The sequence below is a fragment of the Podarcis liolepis genome (genome assembly GCF_965112155.1).
Source record: "Podarcis liolepis genome assembly, chromosome: 12".
Taxonomy (NCBI): Eukaryota; Metazoa; Chordata; class Lepidosauria; order Squamata; family Lacertidae; genus Podarcis; species Podarcis liolepis.
In genome coordinates, this window is record NC_139563.1 from 43864098 (window position 1) to 43879489 (window position 15392).

At 41.6% G+C, this 15392-nt stretch overlaps 1 protein-coding gene and 2 long non-coding RNA genes across 10 annotated transcripts in view; 1 reads left to right on the forward strand and 2 right to left on the reverse strand.

Annotated features, from left to right (window-relative positions):
- RBMS3 (RNA binding motif single stranded interacting protein 3) overlaps positions 1-15226 on the forward strand; it is a gene marked incomplete at its 3' end in the record, with an annotated part of 736799 nt that extends 721573 nt beyond the window's left edge. For 6 of the 8 annotated variants that reach the window (XM_083468277.1, XM_083468280.1, XM_083468281.1 and 3 more), the window contains 3 exons: positions 1708-1788; positions 3737-3864; positions 7086-15226. In XM_083468277.1, coding sequence (XP_083324403.1) covers positions 1708-1788; positions 3737-3864; positions 7086-7092 — 216 coding nt within the window. Of the gene's footprint in view, positions 1-1707; positions 1789-3736; positions 3869-7085 lie in introns of those variants that run through there. The other 2 variants (XM_083468278.1, XM_083468283.1) reach the window with 1 other exon arrangement.
- LOC310690078 overlaps positions 1-15392 on the reverse strand; it is a 452048-nt gene that overhangs the window by 308683 nt on the left and 127973 nt on the right. The window lies entirely within an intron of this gene.
- Positions 1999-8659, reverse strand: LOC310690024. Its single transcript, XR_014517799.1, has 3 exons — positions 8530-8659; positions 3236-3625; positions 1999-2377 (listed from the first exon to the last, which is right to left on the reverse strand). It is a non-coding gene; the product is annotated as an uncharacterized lncRNA (long non-coding RNA).

Below are 15392 nucleotides of genomic sequence, written 5' to 3' on the forward strand. Positions count from 1 at the left end.
AGGTGTTGGAGGTGTCTTGCTGACGTGGATGAGTATTTTTGTCAGTGAGCGAGAGAGTGGTGAAACAAAGCAATGTGACGACTTAATATTGATAGGACATTGAAGGATTTGAGTAATTTGTTGCCTTCAGCCAAATTCCTCTACAAGCAATACAGGAAGGGAATAATGCTGTAAGAGTGTCAGAAAAACACTCATAATTGAGGATGTTTCTATAGCACTTGAGGGCAAGAGCTTTTCAGGAGGATTTCTAATGTTGATAGCTAAGACGACTTCCTGGAAATTAAAAACAATTCATGCGTAGAAGGAAATCAAGTTAGCGGTCTCAGCTATAGAAGGGGAAGCTCTGAGACATCTGTTCCTTTTCTTTCTTTGGCGTTCCCTGCTATTCTCCCCCCCCCCTTTCTTTCCAGGTCTCTAGACACTTAATTGTTCTCATTTTAAATAGCTGTAAGGTAGACTGGATGAAGGTGGCGATCAATTACATGAATGTCAGTTTGGTGATTTTCCCTGCAAAGTAAACAGGTTTGGGAATGTGTGGTACCAGGTTGGAATCTCCAGGTTACTTACTGAGGAGGAATCACAAGGCTTCACTTGTGCTACTCCTAAGGGGTGTTCGTCTCCTCCATTTTTAATGCGTACAGGCGTCACATGGGAAATAACCTTCAGGGTTCAAAGACCAAATGCATGCTATGCTGTGCTAGCACTTTATCAAACATGAATGCCTAGCTTTCTCTGGGCCAAAATAGGCCTGATGCTAAATGCCTACATCATCTTCTCTCTTTTTTAATGTATAGCAGTCAGCAAGGCTGTGTGTAACTTTTTTTGCTTCTGTGATGCACAGTGCTGTGAATTTATTCTTTTCCTCCACAACCACCACAGCCCTGACAAAAATCACCTGCCACAGGCTGCCATCAGGCCAAGGAAAAACCTTTGGTAGCACCAATGGTAGCGTCCCTTCTGGGCTTAATAGTGGCCACCAGAGGGGAGGGGATGACACTGGGATGTGGGTGGCGCTGTGGTCTAACCCATTGAGCTCCTTGGGCTTGCCGATCAGAAGGTTGGCAGTTCAAATCCTCGCGGTGGGCTGAGCTCCCGTTGCTCTGTCCCAGCTCCTGCCAACCTAGCGGTTCGAACACATGCTAGTAGTGCTAGTAGATAATAGGTACTGCTACAGTGAGAAGGTAACTGGCGTTTCCGTGGATTAGCTAGTTGGACTGAATTCATTTAGAATCGGAATGCTTTAGCAACCCACCAGGGCCAGATTTAGGTTTGATGAAGCCCTAAGCTACTAAAGGTAATGGGGCCCTTTATCTGTCCAGCTGTCCTTTGTCAACAAATTGTTGCTGTTTTTGGTGTTGAATATATGCTATATGGTAATTTGTGGACCTAATAGGTATCTAAAGCCATTTGCACATAACAAAATACGTATTTTATCAAAGTAATTGTTGAACTGAAATACAATTAATACATGTACATCCAGTTCCCTCCCCTTCAAATTTTTTTTGGGCCCCCCAAGAGAGTGGTGCCCTAAGCTATAGCTTGTTTAGCTTATACGTTAATCCATCACTGTAACCCACACTTCATCTGTCACATTGGAACTGCTCAGTAGACTAGAAGCCCCAAGGTTATGTGATGCTGCTTGCTGAAAATAATTGGGTACAGTACAATGAACGTTTCTACAGTAATTTTGCATTTGCCTCGTTCTAGTATATGACGGCTGCTGCTCCTATGCAAGGGACGTACATCCCCCAGTATACTCCTGTGCCTCCAACAGCTGTCCCTCTTGAAGTAAGTCCACTTGGCTTGTGTTTTCACCTTGTTTCACCTCTTTGGGGAAGCATCTCTTTAACTGTTTTTAAGGATGGGGCCATCTGCTTGTATGGTGTAGCTCCCCTTAGAGAAATACACAGGTTTGGTTTTAGTTTTCACCGAAGATGAAATGGAACCTTCTGTTGGGTAGTTCAGTCTTCATGACATGGGGTGTGGGGTGTGGAGGTGGCAACAGGAACAGGTAACCAAAACCAGACGTCAGACCGCAAACACGAAAGAGGTTCAAGAAAAGAAGACTGCAAAAAAACGGGAGGTTTGATGCTCTCCTTAGCATAAGGCTTTTGCCCATAGCTGATTTCTGAAAGCCCTTGAGACCCACCAGAAATCGTGACTGAGCAAAGGAAACCTTCCTCTTGTATATATGCAGAACTGGGGGCTGCTGCATTGACTGGGTGCTTTTTCATCCTTGATGAAGGATTTGCTCCCTCCCTCCTTGGGGCCGAGTCCTGCTGCTGACAGTCTAATGAGTAAGTATTTGCTCGGCACTGTGGACCACCAGCTACCAGGAAGAGCTGACTTCTGCTGCTGTTCATCTTCATAAGGCCTTCTGGACAAACAAACAAACAATAAGGAAAAAAGGGGACCCTTGAAGGGAGAAGAAAGGTGGTGTTCACTCTTAAATCCATGTGTTTCTTTTTGGTTCTTCACAGTTTTATCATAGCCTACTTTTCACCCAGTTTTATATATATATATATATATATGTGATGGGCACAGCATGGACTCAGTGATGGTGTCTTGAACTATGCCTCGTTTACACCGGATTCAGCTGTCACTCCTTGGATAGCTGAAGATGCTTTTCCCCCAAGAAGCCACAATTGGCACGCCTCTGCTATAAATATTTGGGCTCTGCATAAAAGACTTCTACACTGTGTTGCCTGCAAATAGCCGTTCTCCCCAGTGATCACCTCACAACTGTTTTATCCATTCTTTTGAAAGCTTTGCAGTACAGTGGTTTTTCACTCTCTATCATGTTTTGCTGTCAACTTTAATCCTTACATTCCGTTTGAACACTCTTCATAAACCTTTATAAACTAACACCATGGTATATATTTTTGAAAGTATAATGATGATAATTCTGAATTTGGAACTCTGAGCGTTAATTGGCAGAAAAAAATAATCTTAGTCACATAGGATTCAAGAAAGAATGAATTTTTAGAGCGCAATAACAAAGCTATTTTAAATCAGTAATATGCCTTCACCGAATCACAAATTAAACCAGAAATGCTTCTGAGAACTGTTTTTTAAATGTTTTCTTTAAATGTTTTTCAAAATAGCAAAAACCTATTCCCGCAAAAAATACTTTCCATCAAATTCTAAAGTATAATGTGCGCAATTTTATAAGCCACAGCAAATCACTTCATAATGCTGTCGTGTTTCATCTTTCCATTACCTATGCAGAAATTACCTTTTAAAAACGATCCGAAAAGCCCTTGCATTGTTGTCCAAAGCATGATACAGAAAGTGCACTTTGTGTGTGTCGCAAACCCGACATGCCTGTCTGGTGGGTCTGGATTCCGATCTCACGGCAACGAAAAAGGGAACACCCTCATTGGGTCAAATATTAAATCGCTCTGAGTGTGATCCAAATCAGACCAGCCATGCGTATGTGACGAAGTAGAATAGCCTGGAGAGTATGGATTTCAACACTGCATTTGTATGGGAAGAGCTTTCTGCAGGTCTTCAGTGCAAAGCTGCAGTCTTGGCATGCCTCTCTATTCAACGTGTAGCCTTTGTGTCCTACCAGCATGCTGCTTCTGTAATCCCTGACACTCCACAAAATAATGCAATGATGTACCTGGAAAGAAATAATGAAGCTGGTGAGATGGTATACCGCCTCTTTTCTCCTGTATGTCGCTGGTGTTATTACAGGCAGTAAGATCTCTTGTGCTCCTGTTCATCTCCTCAGGGTGTTGTCGCCGATACCTCTCCACAGACAGTAGCACCTTCATCACAGGAAGCCAGTGGTCAGCAACAACAGATGGCTGTGGAAACGTCCAGTGAACATGCACCCACGTATTCCTACCAACAGTCAAAGTAAGTTGACGGCGTTCGTCGAATGTGAATCGGGAACACATCATAATTCAGAGGAAACATTTTGAAGTGGCGCCGGTTAATAGGACAAAAACAATTATGCATTGTGTAGGGACGCGGGTGGCGCTGTGGGTTAAATCACAGAGCCTAGGACTTGCCAGTCAGAAGGTCGGCGGTTCGAATCCCCGCGACGGGGTGAGCTCCCGTTGCTCGGTCCCTGCTCCTGCCCACCTAGCAGTTCGAAAGCATGTCAAAGTGCAAGTAGATAAATAGGTACCGCTCTGGCAGGAAGGTAAACGGCGTTTCCGTGCGCTCTCTGGTTCGCGAGATGAGCGCCACAACCCCAGAGTCGGTCACGACTGGATCTAATGGTCAGGGGTCCCTTTACCTTTACCTATGTGTGTGTGTGAGAGAGAGAGAGAGAGAAGGGGGGGGCTGTCTTTTATTTCCATTTTAAAAACAGGGAATTGAGAAAGATATATTAAGTCTATTGAAACCATACCAACAATGAAATCAGCTCAGTGCCCACCCTTTCATTAAAAACAGTCAGTTCCCCAAAGCCTCTTTGAACAGGAACATTTCCACCTGCTGGCAGAAGGACAGCAAAGAGGGAGCTAATCTAGCTTCTCTATGGAGGGAGTCCCAAAGTCTGAGAGCAGCCACCAGACTCATGACCAGCATTTTGAATTGTGCCCGGAAACAGATGGCTAGGCAATGGAGCTGCTGTAGCAAGGGAGCTGTCTGCTCCTGGTCGACAATCTGGCTGCGGTTCTTTGAGCCAATTGAAGTATCTGAGCACTTTTCAAAGGCAGCCCCGCATAGAGCGTGCCACAGTAATCCAAATAGGATGTAATCCAAATAGGTGTGTGTCACTGTGGCCAAATCAGACACCTCAAGGAACAAGCCCAACTGTTGCACTAGCTTAAATTGTGCAGATACACTCCTGGCCACTGCAGAGACATGGGCATCCATGTTCAGGGCTGAGTCTAGGAGCAAGGCCAAAATGCAAACCTATGTCTTCAGGGGGAGTGTTATCCCATCCAGCACAGGCTGAATCCCTGTTCTGCCTTCCAGCTGACCAAAAGCACATCTATCTTGTCTGGATTAGGTTTCAATTTGTTGTTCCCCCTCATCCAATCCATTACAGATGACAGACACCAGTTTAGAACTGAAGCAGCTTCCTTGGGTTTAGGTGGGAAGGCTAAATAGTGCTGACTGATTTAACCTTACTATTATTTCCTTTCCCCCCTCACTCTACACACAGCTTCCTTGTTCTTCTAGAGCAGCTGAAACTTGCCCCATTTTCTGCACACTCAGAGTTGTGTTCTGTCTTCTGTTTTAGAGCAGAGCCACACCGTACATTTAAAGGACATTCAACACACATTAAAAGCACATGGCTTCCCCCAAAGAATCATGGGAACTGTACTTTGTGAAGGGATCTAGGAATTGTAGGAGAAAACTGCAGTTTCACAGATTTTGGACGGAGGCGCCATATCCTTTGAATGTGCTTTGAGTGTGATGTGCACATCTGCCATTAGTGCATCTTGAATCGTTTTTAATTTATCAGCGCTCTGTTTTGTAATCCCTTTGAAGCTGCTACGCACAACTGTCTGTGATTGCTGTAGCATACAGTACTGTGATAGCATTGTGCACAAGCACTTACCGTGGTAAGCAACACAATTTTACCAGGAGCAGTATTATGCCACACCCTTATTGCTGAAAATCCTTTGCTGTGTCTGATTTGGAGGCACATGCGTGGTGCTGGCAGCAGGCCATACGACACCCCTGGTTTAGCAGCAATGGCAGGAATATTGGAAAATCTGCCAAGTGTGTAAGATCTCACACGGCACTGGGTGAGATCTCGCCCCAAATCAGCACAATGTTGCTTGAAATGGCCTCTGATAGTGGTGGTACTTCTCCACCAGCAGCAGATTTGGCAGGGTGCGTGGCAGTGACAGAGCGGGCAGTCCACGCAAGAGGCAGCAGCAGGTATAGTGGTGGTGGCGGCAGCAACAGCAGGACAAGACGAAATGGGATAGGGCTCCCCTATCTGGCGTAAGACAATAGTTTTAGGTATTCTCTCCACGGTCAGGCACTCTGAGCTAGAAAGAGCTAAGACGATCTTAGAAAGTGCCAGGCAGAGTTCTGTGTTCTCTGTGCAATTATAAAATTCTTCACTGGGTCAAAGGAAGATGCATGCCATTAAATATATTCTAACAGAAAGGATGAGTGAAGAAATTATTGACAGCAGGGGGTGTTACAGAGAGTGGCAGGTGGGAAGTTCAGCTGAGAAGAGACGTGTCAAGAGAGTTAGAGAGAAATAAGTGACTGAGTTGAGGGAGAGTGAAAATAGAGGCAAAATGCTTTGGAAACTATTCGTTATAATTTATTAAGTGTCTCCTTGTTCTATACTCGCTGCCTTGCGGGACATTTTCGGGAGGCTAAGAAGTAAGCTCTGCACAAATCTAGAGTGGAGTCCCTAGGGCAACCTTCCGACAACTCCTGCAGCCAAGCTGGTGCCAAACGTATCGCTCTGCTTTCCTTTGCACCATATCAGTGAGGCCGAGAGGGGGGGTCTTGTTGTCTGAGCAGCCCAGGACCTCCATACACATTGCCCAGGCTTGCACTTCAGAGAGGTCACTTTGGTGCTGCAAAAACAACATAGGAGGCCGCAGTTATGAGTTACCAGTCTCTGCAGCCACAGCAGGCGCTGTGATTCTCCTGGGATTTGAATTCACCCCCCAGAGGCTCACTCCATTGTCTCTCAAGACAGATGGATGCCGACAATGACTTGTTCTTGCTGTTATTTTTCAGATCTCTATACCCCCCCCACTTTTAAATCGATTTATGATATATGGGGTTCTAGGTCAGCAGATCTCACCCACTGTCCTCCTTTTGAATTAGCCAGGTAAATAAATACAAGGTGTGCCTTACTACTGTCTGCAAATCAGTAGCGGGTTATTTTGGGGGGTGTTAAGGGAAAGTTTGATTGGACCAACCAGGTGATCTCCAGGGCCCAGGGCATTTCAAGAATTTTACAGATACACTTATTATAATCCTTTGGTCTCAATGTATTTTTTTAAAGCATTTTGCATTTTCTGCATTCTCCCTATGCTAAGTAAGTTCAGCTTGGTTGTAGCCAAGGGGTGGGGATTTATTTTTTTTAAGTAGGTAGGCAGGATTATTTTGATTTAATGATTCCTTTAATTCAATTGTTTTTGCAGACAATAAACAGGACTGAAAAATGTCGGTCTGAAAAGTTTGCCTTGAATGGAGAAACTTCACCGAACAAGAAGTTGGCATCCAGTTTGCACAGGCATCAACAGAGTTTTCTTTTAATTTTCTACCTTACCCAACGAAAACAAAACAGTGTTTCTATGTGCTGTGCAGATTGTTCAGTCATGTAGTCTGATAGTTTTATTTTTGCTATTTTTTTATTAAAGAAAAAAAAACCCACGGCAAAACACTGGGTTGGTCTTTTATCTGGATGAACATTTGAAATTCAGAATTTACTTGGAAGTGTAGATAGATTTGTTTTTGTTTTCCAAAAACACACAAAAACAGAGAACCGATGATGTCAAGAGGGAGCAAGCTGAGATGAAAACTAATGGTCTTCCTCAAGAATCCAGCTACTCTTTCCCCTTTCTCCGTGAAATCCAGTGTGTCTTTTATTTTGGGTTCATTTTTCTTTCTTTGTTTTTTTTTTAGAAATGTTTAGGTAAGGTTTATCTTGAATCTTAATTGCCTTAATTTTAAGGACGTCAAAGGCTCTCAAGGCAAGCTGTCAACGTCTTGGTAGAAGAAAGGAAAATGGATTCAAACGTCCACGGCATCAACTGGTGAAGTTCAACAGACTGAATTTTTAGGATGAACAAAAAATATATATAAAAGCTGTACAGTTTAGCAGAAAACGATCTTTTTCTTCTTTCGAAGAAAACTTGTTGATAAAGGAACTGTGGAGACTTCGAGAATTGAAAAACATGCAGACTTTTATGAACTTTCTTAGTGTTGACAGAGAAGAATCTAGAAAGCTAAAGTGTTTTACAATAAAATTATTGAACTATGGGGGGGGGAATCAACTTGCATTTTAAGGAATGCAGGTTTTTTTCTTGCAGAATGGAGATTTTTTTTTTAATTTACAAAGTGTGATCGCTGGCAAAAGCATTAGTGCTTTTTATCTGCAGTCTTTTTTATGAGCTTTAAAAAGTTTTTAGTCTGCTTAGCTTGTCACATTGCAAACACCTAGCTTAAAAGCATTGGGTGGGGGGGGGAACTTAAGTAGATAGGAGCTTATGGTCAAAAAAGTGCAAAAAAAAAGCAATAGCTAGAAGAAATTGTTGACAATTTCTGTAGTCTTTCCTAGTTGTGATCAAATGCAGCCTATGGATGGCCTATTTTATACCAAAGATGAAATGACAACCTACCGCAGTCCAGAAGATAGAGTCGTTCCCCCCTCCCCCTTATTTCTTCATTTTTTTAAAAAAAATATCTTTATTTGACCTACATGGCCGGACCAGTTTCTTAACTTTGTGTTTAAACTACCTTCCACTGGTGTTGTACATTCTATATGCTTAGGCTTCTAATGGAAAGTTCTGAGTAGTTGGTACTTTGCAATGCTTAGCGGAATTTCACAGCATGAGAAAGATATCAGTCGCCAGCTGTTCTTACCCAGGTGCATTTAAACTTTGCTGAGCTTTTCCATTGCGTTGTCCGATTTCTTTTGTACTGAACCTACGGTCTTCCTTCTTTTCAGCATCTCACAGGTTCGTTTCCTCCTCCTCTTCCTCCTCCTTGGGTCATCTTCCAGTGCTCAGAACCAGCCATCTCCATTTTGCATTTTGGTGGTCTGTTCAAGTCACTTAGAAGATGATTCTAAAAAGTAGACAATTGGTGTTTTCGTCTTAACTCTCCCCTGCAAGAAGAAAGATTAAAATGGTTAGTTTAGTTCTCTCATGCTAGCATGAAGCTAACAACCACTTTGTACTAACTGGCTTTCTGTTGTCTTAATATGTTTGCTGACAATCATTAATTAGTTTGATTAGGCAAAAGACAATAGCAAGTACGTTGAATTGGCAAAGAAACCCTATTTTTAAATGATAAAAGAGTTTATGGAGTCTATATATTGGAGGGCCTAAGAGAATTATCCTTCCCCCACCCAAAAAAGGGAAGGGTGTCATGCAGTGAGAATTTTAAGACTGGCAGTGAAGAAGGCGCCTCCAAATTTTACCAGTTCCCTTATAAGTGTATGTGGAAAGTTTTAAAAGTATGCATGCCATTCATTTCCAACTTCCTTGTTCTCTAGTAAGTTTCAACAAGCGGCACAATCCACTGGGAATCTCTGCTGTGTAAACACGGTTTAAAAACGAAAGGGAGTTAAGCATAACATAAGCCTGAACATTCCCATAGAGATTGGACAGGTTCCTGGAGATTACTGCTCCAATATTGCCACCACTCTAGATGAATGAGGCACCAAAGTAGAAGATTTCTGTTCTCTATAGCAGGCAAAACGATCTAGCGAAGGAAGCACTTAAACAAAGCCCAAATGATTGAAATGGCCTCCAGTGGCAGCAGCGGTGGGGTGGCTGTTAAATGATGATGGGTTCACTGCAATGACAGTGGTGTCTTCAAAACAGGGTAACCATACTGAAAAGTGACAATAATATATTATATATATATAAATTCTAAAACAGGTTTCCTTTGAATCAACCAGGTTCAATGGCCCCAGTTGTGATGTTAAGGATGCAACCTATGAAACACACAAGCCTCAGCGATAGAATAGGAAGTTTGTGGGAGGAATGTCCACGGAGTCCATGGTTACTTTAAATGACTTTTTAAAGAATCAAGTATTTTTTTAAGAATGCTAAAAAGTGTTTCCTTATTTTTAATGTAAGTATCTCTTGTTTGGTGGGGATGGGATTGGGTTACCCAAACAAATGGCTGCTAAATATGCAACGTTAAATATGAAAAACGTAAAAATTAAAAACAGTAAAACCATCTAGCCAACCATTATAGACAAGGGGGCCTGGCTATGTGAGATTCTAAAAGTACATGTAGTTTTCCAGTTACTACATATGGACTATTCTGACTCAAAGGACCACAGCGCTGGGGTCATGGGAAGAGTTTCCATGTTATGTAAAGATCTCTAGCTTCTTCCTTTCTTTCATGTGCTTTGCCACTGCTGTTTACTTTCTGTGATCATCACTTGATTATTGTCTCTTCTTTTCCTTTGGAAAGGGTGTGCCTGTTGGATGGGACATGGGAAAAATAATCAAGCCAGCCTTATTTTTCTTCCTTTTAATGCTGTATCTTTTTTCCTGTGTGTATAAAATAGAGATTATTCTTCTGTGGCACAATTTTGTTGAATATGAAAGAAGCAAGCGTTATTGTTTTGTTCTTTTTTTAAAAAAAAAAAATTGTTCCTGTACAAATTCTAGTTTGGTGCAAAGAAAAGTCTCATTGCTGTTGACAGTGAGGCTGCAAGGTAGCTACCGTGTGGCTGATGGGATATGCTGAAGTACCTTCCCGATTCTTCTGTTCAGAAATCTGTTGCTTTATTTATACATTCTCATTTTGTTTGACTTGGTTCAGCAAATACGGTTAAATCACGGAAGATTAAGTTGCCAGTGGGGCGGCGGCAGCAGCAAATAGTCCATATCATCACTTCAGGTGTTTTTAAAAAAGCTGTTTCGATTGTTTAATTTCCTTTAGACATCCTACTTCTTTGTTGTTTGGCAAAAGGAAAAGAAAGAACTATCCGTTCCTATAAATCACCTGACATTGATAGATCCACTTTGATAAACTGATCAGCTAACAGCCTGGAAGTAAATCCATAATATGTTCGGGGCTGCACTGGCATAAATGGCCACTGAACACCCCCCTCAAAAAACCCCCCCAAGGGTGAGCCTTGATTCTAAATTTAGTTTTATTAACAATTTGATTTGCTTCACATTTATGAGTCTTCCTGCTTGTTCTGGGGGTGGGTTCAAGATCTTTGTTCAGTTGCTGCAAGATGGTAGGAACCTAATATTTTGACCTTGTGCAGACCCGACTGCGCAAAATAATATAAATGGCAAGTTTGAAAACAAGATTCTTCTTCCTCTAGTGAACATTTCCATGCATAGTCTTTATCCAACTCTCCCTTGGTAACTAAAATAAAATCCAGAATTTCCATGGACAATGAGATGGTGCTTGAATATTTACATTTTGGTCTAGATAGGTCCAAGTTCAAAAATCCTTAGAATTACGTTATCTGCTTTGCACAACCACTGAAGTTTTATTTCCCCAAAAAGCTAGGTTCCAGATTTCAAAGCCGTTTTCAGTACAACATGGTGTGGCTGCTGTTAGAAGAGATCTGAGTCTTGCTGGACATGTAAGCTGTCTGATGCCCCTCAAAGGTTCTTGCAAGTTTGCAACCTCAATATACATAGACTTTGCATTTCAGAATGTCCGCAAGGTCTACCCAGACAGTAATGATTTTTATGTGCTCAGTGCTAAAGTTCTTTGTGAGTATCAGTGACTGTTTCTTGCAGGGATATCTAACCCCTTGATATCCTATAGCGAGAAGAAATTGCGAAACTTTCGCTATTGATTAAATTATTGCACTGAGCATTCCTTTACTGCTACAGAATATTGGCAGTGTTTATGTAAGGACTCTTGATTTCTCAGAATGAGAGTTGAAGTGAAGGGATGGAGCTGAAACCCGCTTATCTATACTTTGCTCCAGTAATTGGGATGCGGGTGGCGCTGTGGTCTAAACCACTGAGCCTCTTGGGCTTGCCGATCAGAAGGTTGGTGGTTTGAATCCCTGTGATGGAGTGAGCTCCCGTTACTCTGTCCCAGCTCCTGCCAACCTAGCAGTTCGAAAGCACACCAGTGCAAGTAGATAAATAGGTACCACTGCGGCGGGAAGGTAAACGGCGTTTCCATGCGCTCTGGTTTCCATCACAGTGCCCCATTACACCAGAAGCGGTTTAGTCCTGCTGGCCACATGACCTGGAAAGCTGTCTGTGGACAAACACCGGCTCCCTTGGCCCAGAAGTGAAATGAGTGCCGCAACCCCATAGTCGCCTTTGACGGGACTTAACCGTCCAGGGGTCCTTTACCTTTACCTTTACCTTTTTACCTTGCTCCAGTAATGTATTTTGAAGGAAAACAAGTTTCTTTGCAGATCCCTTCTTTGAGCACACACCATCACTTGCATTGTCACCTGCACAGACGGGCACTTACACGGACACATGGAAGTCCCCATAACTTCACCTTCTTCCTGATCTAATAATCCTGCACCTTAAAGATACAGATTAGGTCACCAATCAAAAGCAATGCAGAGGGAGCCGCTCAAATGCCAATATCAGCATCAGCTGGGTGGATGATGGGATGCTGGCATGCAAACAACTCGATTAGGGCTATCCAGTTGTGATTCCATCTTCCACATGTTGCCAAGGCAACACGGAATTGCTGAGAAGCAGTTTTTGGATGACTAGCCACACAACTGTGACGACATCTGAACTGGGCCTTAAAAGATAGACTTCGATCTTGATGTTATCTTGCAACAAATTGTTTGAAGGATTCTATGGCTTTTTCAGCAGTTCCAGACCTCCGCTCAGCAAAAGTATTTTGATCTGAGCTGATTTCCTGCCAATTCATTTGAATCCAAGTATTTGATTATGGTGACTAGTTACGGAGCGAAGGGTAAGATTTTAAAATGCTGGAAAAGAGACTTTTAAAAATTACGCAGTTGTCTTATAAGATTCTATTTTTTGAAGGCCCCCTGGTAGCATCCAAGGATTTTGGATTCCTCTGTCAGTGAACCCTGAAAGTGTTCCTGGTTGTGGGTTCATAGCTGCATGGCTTGCCAAGAAGCTTAAAGCGTCTCACTGCAGTAGTTCAAAGCAGAACTTTAGAGATATTTTGAAGTAATTCCATTGTGTTCTGCAATATTGGTGTTCACATCTGAGGAAGAAAAGTGGTGAACAGGCAAACAAGGGATTTTGCAGTGAGCCTAAGCATTAAAAATGCATTTTACGTTATCAAAAATAAGAAGGAAGGATATTATTTATGTATGTGTGGCGACCAAACTCAGCAGATTTGAGAATGCCTGCAGTGTAATAAAAGTTTATTTTTAATATGTCACAGTATTTTGATCTAAATTATGTTGTCTATGGTATTAAAAGAAATGATGTGAAATATGTAGAAAGTTGCCTTGGTTCATGATTTTAAGCCTGAAGGTGGCTTATCAGCCACCATCCCTATCATTTTAATGCTGAGACTGACATGAGTGAAACAGGTTTAAGTATAGTCTCCAGGACTATTACCTGTATAGTAAAAGTCATGTGAAAAGTGTGATTATGGGCTTAACATAATGAATCAATCCACATGGTGATGAGACCAAATATGGAATTTGAAGATAGTTGTGTTTGAGTCATACATGGCCAACATTTCATTTCAAGGCTTTATTTAACATGAAATTGGTTCTGATGTACAAAGGTATAAAGGATTTTCAAGTCCTCAGCGTTAGACCAAGGATATTCTGGCGGTGTGGTGACATTGCAAAGGGGGAAAAAGCACGCTGCATGTTTCAGAGAACCTCTCCTTTTTTTAAAAAAAACAACGCTATCTTGTTCCTCTACAGCGGTGGGTGAGTTACTTCATTTTGAATAAAGCATAAACATAATCATGCATGTAAGCACCCATGTGCATACTTGGCAAGGAAGGTCAGTGACTGATCCGATCTTTCTAGTCCTTGTTGAGCAGTTTCAGGAATCATGAAACATCAGAAGAAAGGTTATTTCTCTTAGGAGGAGAAAAAAACCCTTCTTCTTCTGTCATATCACCTAAAGTGGATTCCAATCTCAAATTCCTCTTCATACCTCAGACTACAGAAAAGAAACAGTATTTTCACTTTTACTGACATGTTCTTTGTTAAAAAAATAAAATAAATGGAAATGTTTGACAAATGCTGTAAAGTGAATGTCGGGTTTGCTTCTGTGGGGATTAAAATTCTTGTGTTTACATAAATGGGTTTATATTTTGACAGCTATTACACTTGAGGTTCTTCCATCCTAATAACTATTTGTTAGGAGCTGTGAATGATCTGCTATTAGTCCCGAATTATTACTACATTCTGATGCTGAAAGATTTTTTTACTGAAAACAAAATCTGGGGGAGGGAAGGGTTTTGTTCTAGATTATAATTGTGTTTTCTAACTTGATTTTGTTTTTGTTTGTTTTTTTACTTTGGAAAGAAGTTTTGTGCATCTAAAATGTTTGGGTCAATAGGTTTTTAAAAGCTGAAAAATTGCATGGGCCAGTTCAGCAGACTTGGTTGAACTAGTTGAAACATGTAGGTTGACTGTTCATGCTGTGCCTTTGCAGTTGGGGAAATAGAAATTTTAGTGCTTCACTGTGAAGTTATAAAGTATATGAGGTGCTGCCCTTAGATGTTTTTACATCTGAAAAGTCAAAATGACCCCTTTGATATCCTAATTGATACCATGGTTGAATATTGAAATGAAGGGAGAGGTATGCCACACTGATTGTATCTCCTTGTGGCAAGCAAATCAAATGTCCCAATCACAAGCAGAAAGCCAATTAATACAAGCTGAAATAAAAAAATATCACCATGTGTTGGGTGGTTGTATCCAACCTTCATTCATCCCTAACCTGACCAACAATCTTTACAAGAAGCACTCAGGTGAATATTTGGACAAAGACACATCATGGGCCTAGTCTATCTACAGCGCAAAAAATAATAATAATGTTTTGTTCATTGGTCTTACAAAAACACAATGCTACTAATTGGAGATTGCAAATTTAAGATTGGCAGAACTAGGCTGGCCTAAATGGTCATTCTAGAACAAGCTCTTCTTCCCCTCATTGATATACACCTCAAGGAAGTAAGTTTCTTGTAATAAAACCGGAAGTGTCAATATTTCATACAGCAAACTTTAAACTGTTCCCCGCCCCCCTCTGTTTCAAATGAAAAGGCTCCCGTCTGGTTAAAATGAAATCGAATCAAGGAACCAGGGCTGTGAAACAAGATTAAATTCCTACCCAGTAAATGGAAAACACCCTTTGCAGGCCTCCCAGTTCCCAAAGCGCAGCCCAAAAGAACTCTGAAAGGAATTAAAATAACGATTCTGACTTGTAAGGGCATCTTTGTGCTAATGTTTCAAAATGTCATGAAAAGTTCTGTATTGCTGAGGGGAGGGTTTCCCCCTCGTTCTCTCTTTTTTATTTCTGTTTGTACCACAATCCTAATAGCTGCCATTTTCCCAATCCTGGGGCTTTCTGTAGATCAGTGGATGTTAGGTTTAAACCTCTCTTTTCTTTGATGAAGCTTTCAATAAAAAAAACAAAACTAAAGAAAAGCACCGAGTCTTGTGTTTTCTTGAGGCTGGCGTGGATCAAACTGAAGGATGGCCCAGTGTCCAGCACAAACGGGTCAGAGTGAGACCTCTGAAATCCTCCTGAGAAATGGAGACTGTCACACCATCTGGACTGAGATAATCTCAGTGTTTGCAAGGAAGAAAGTGT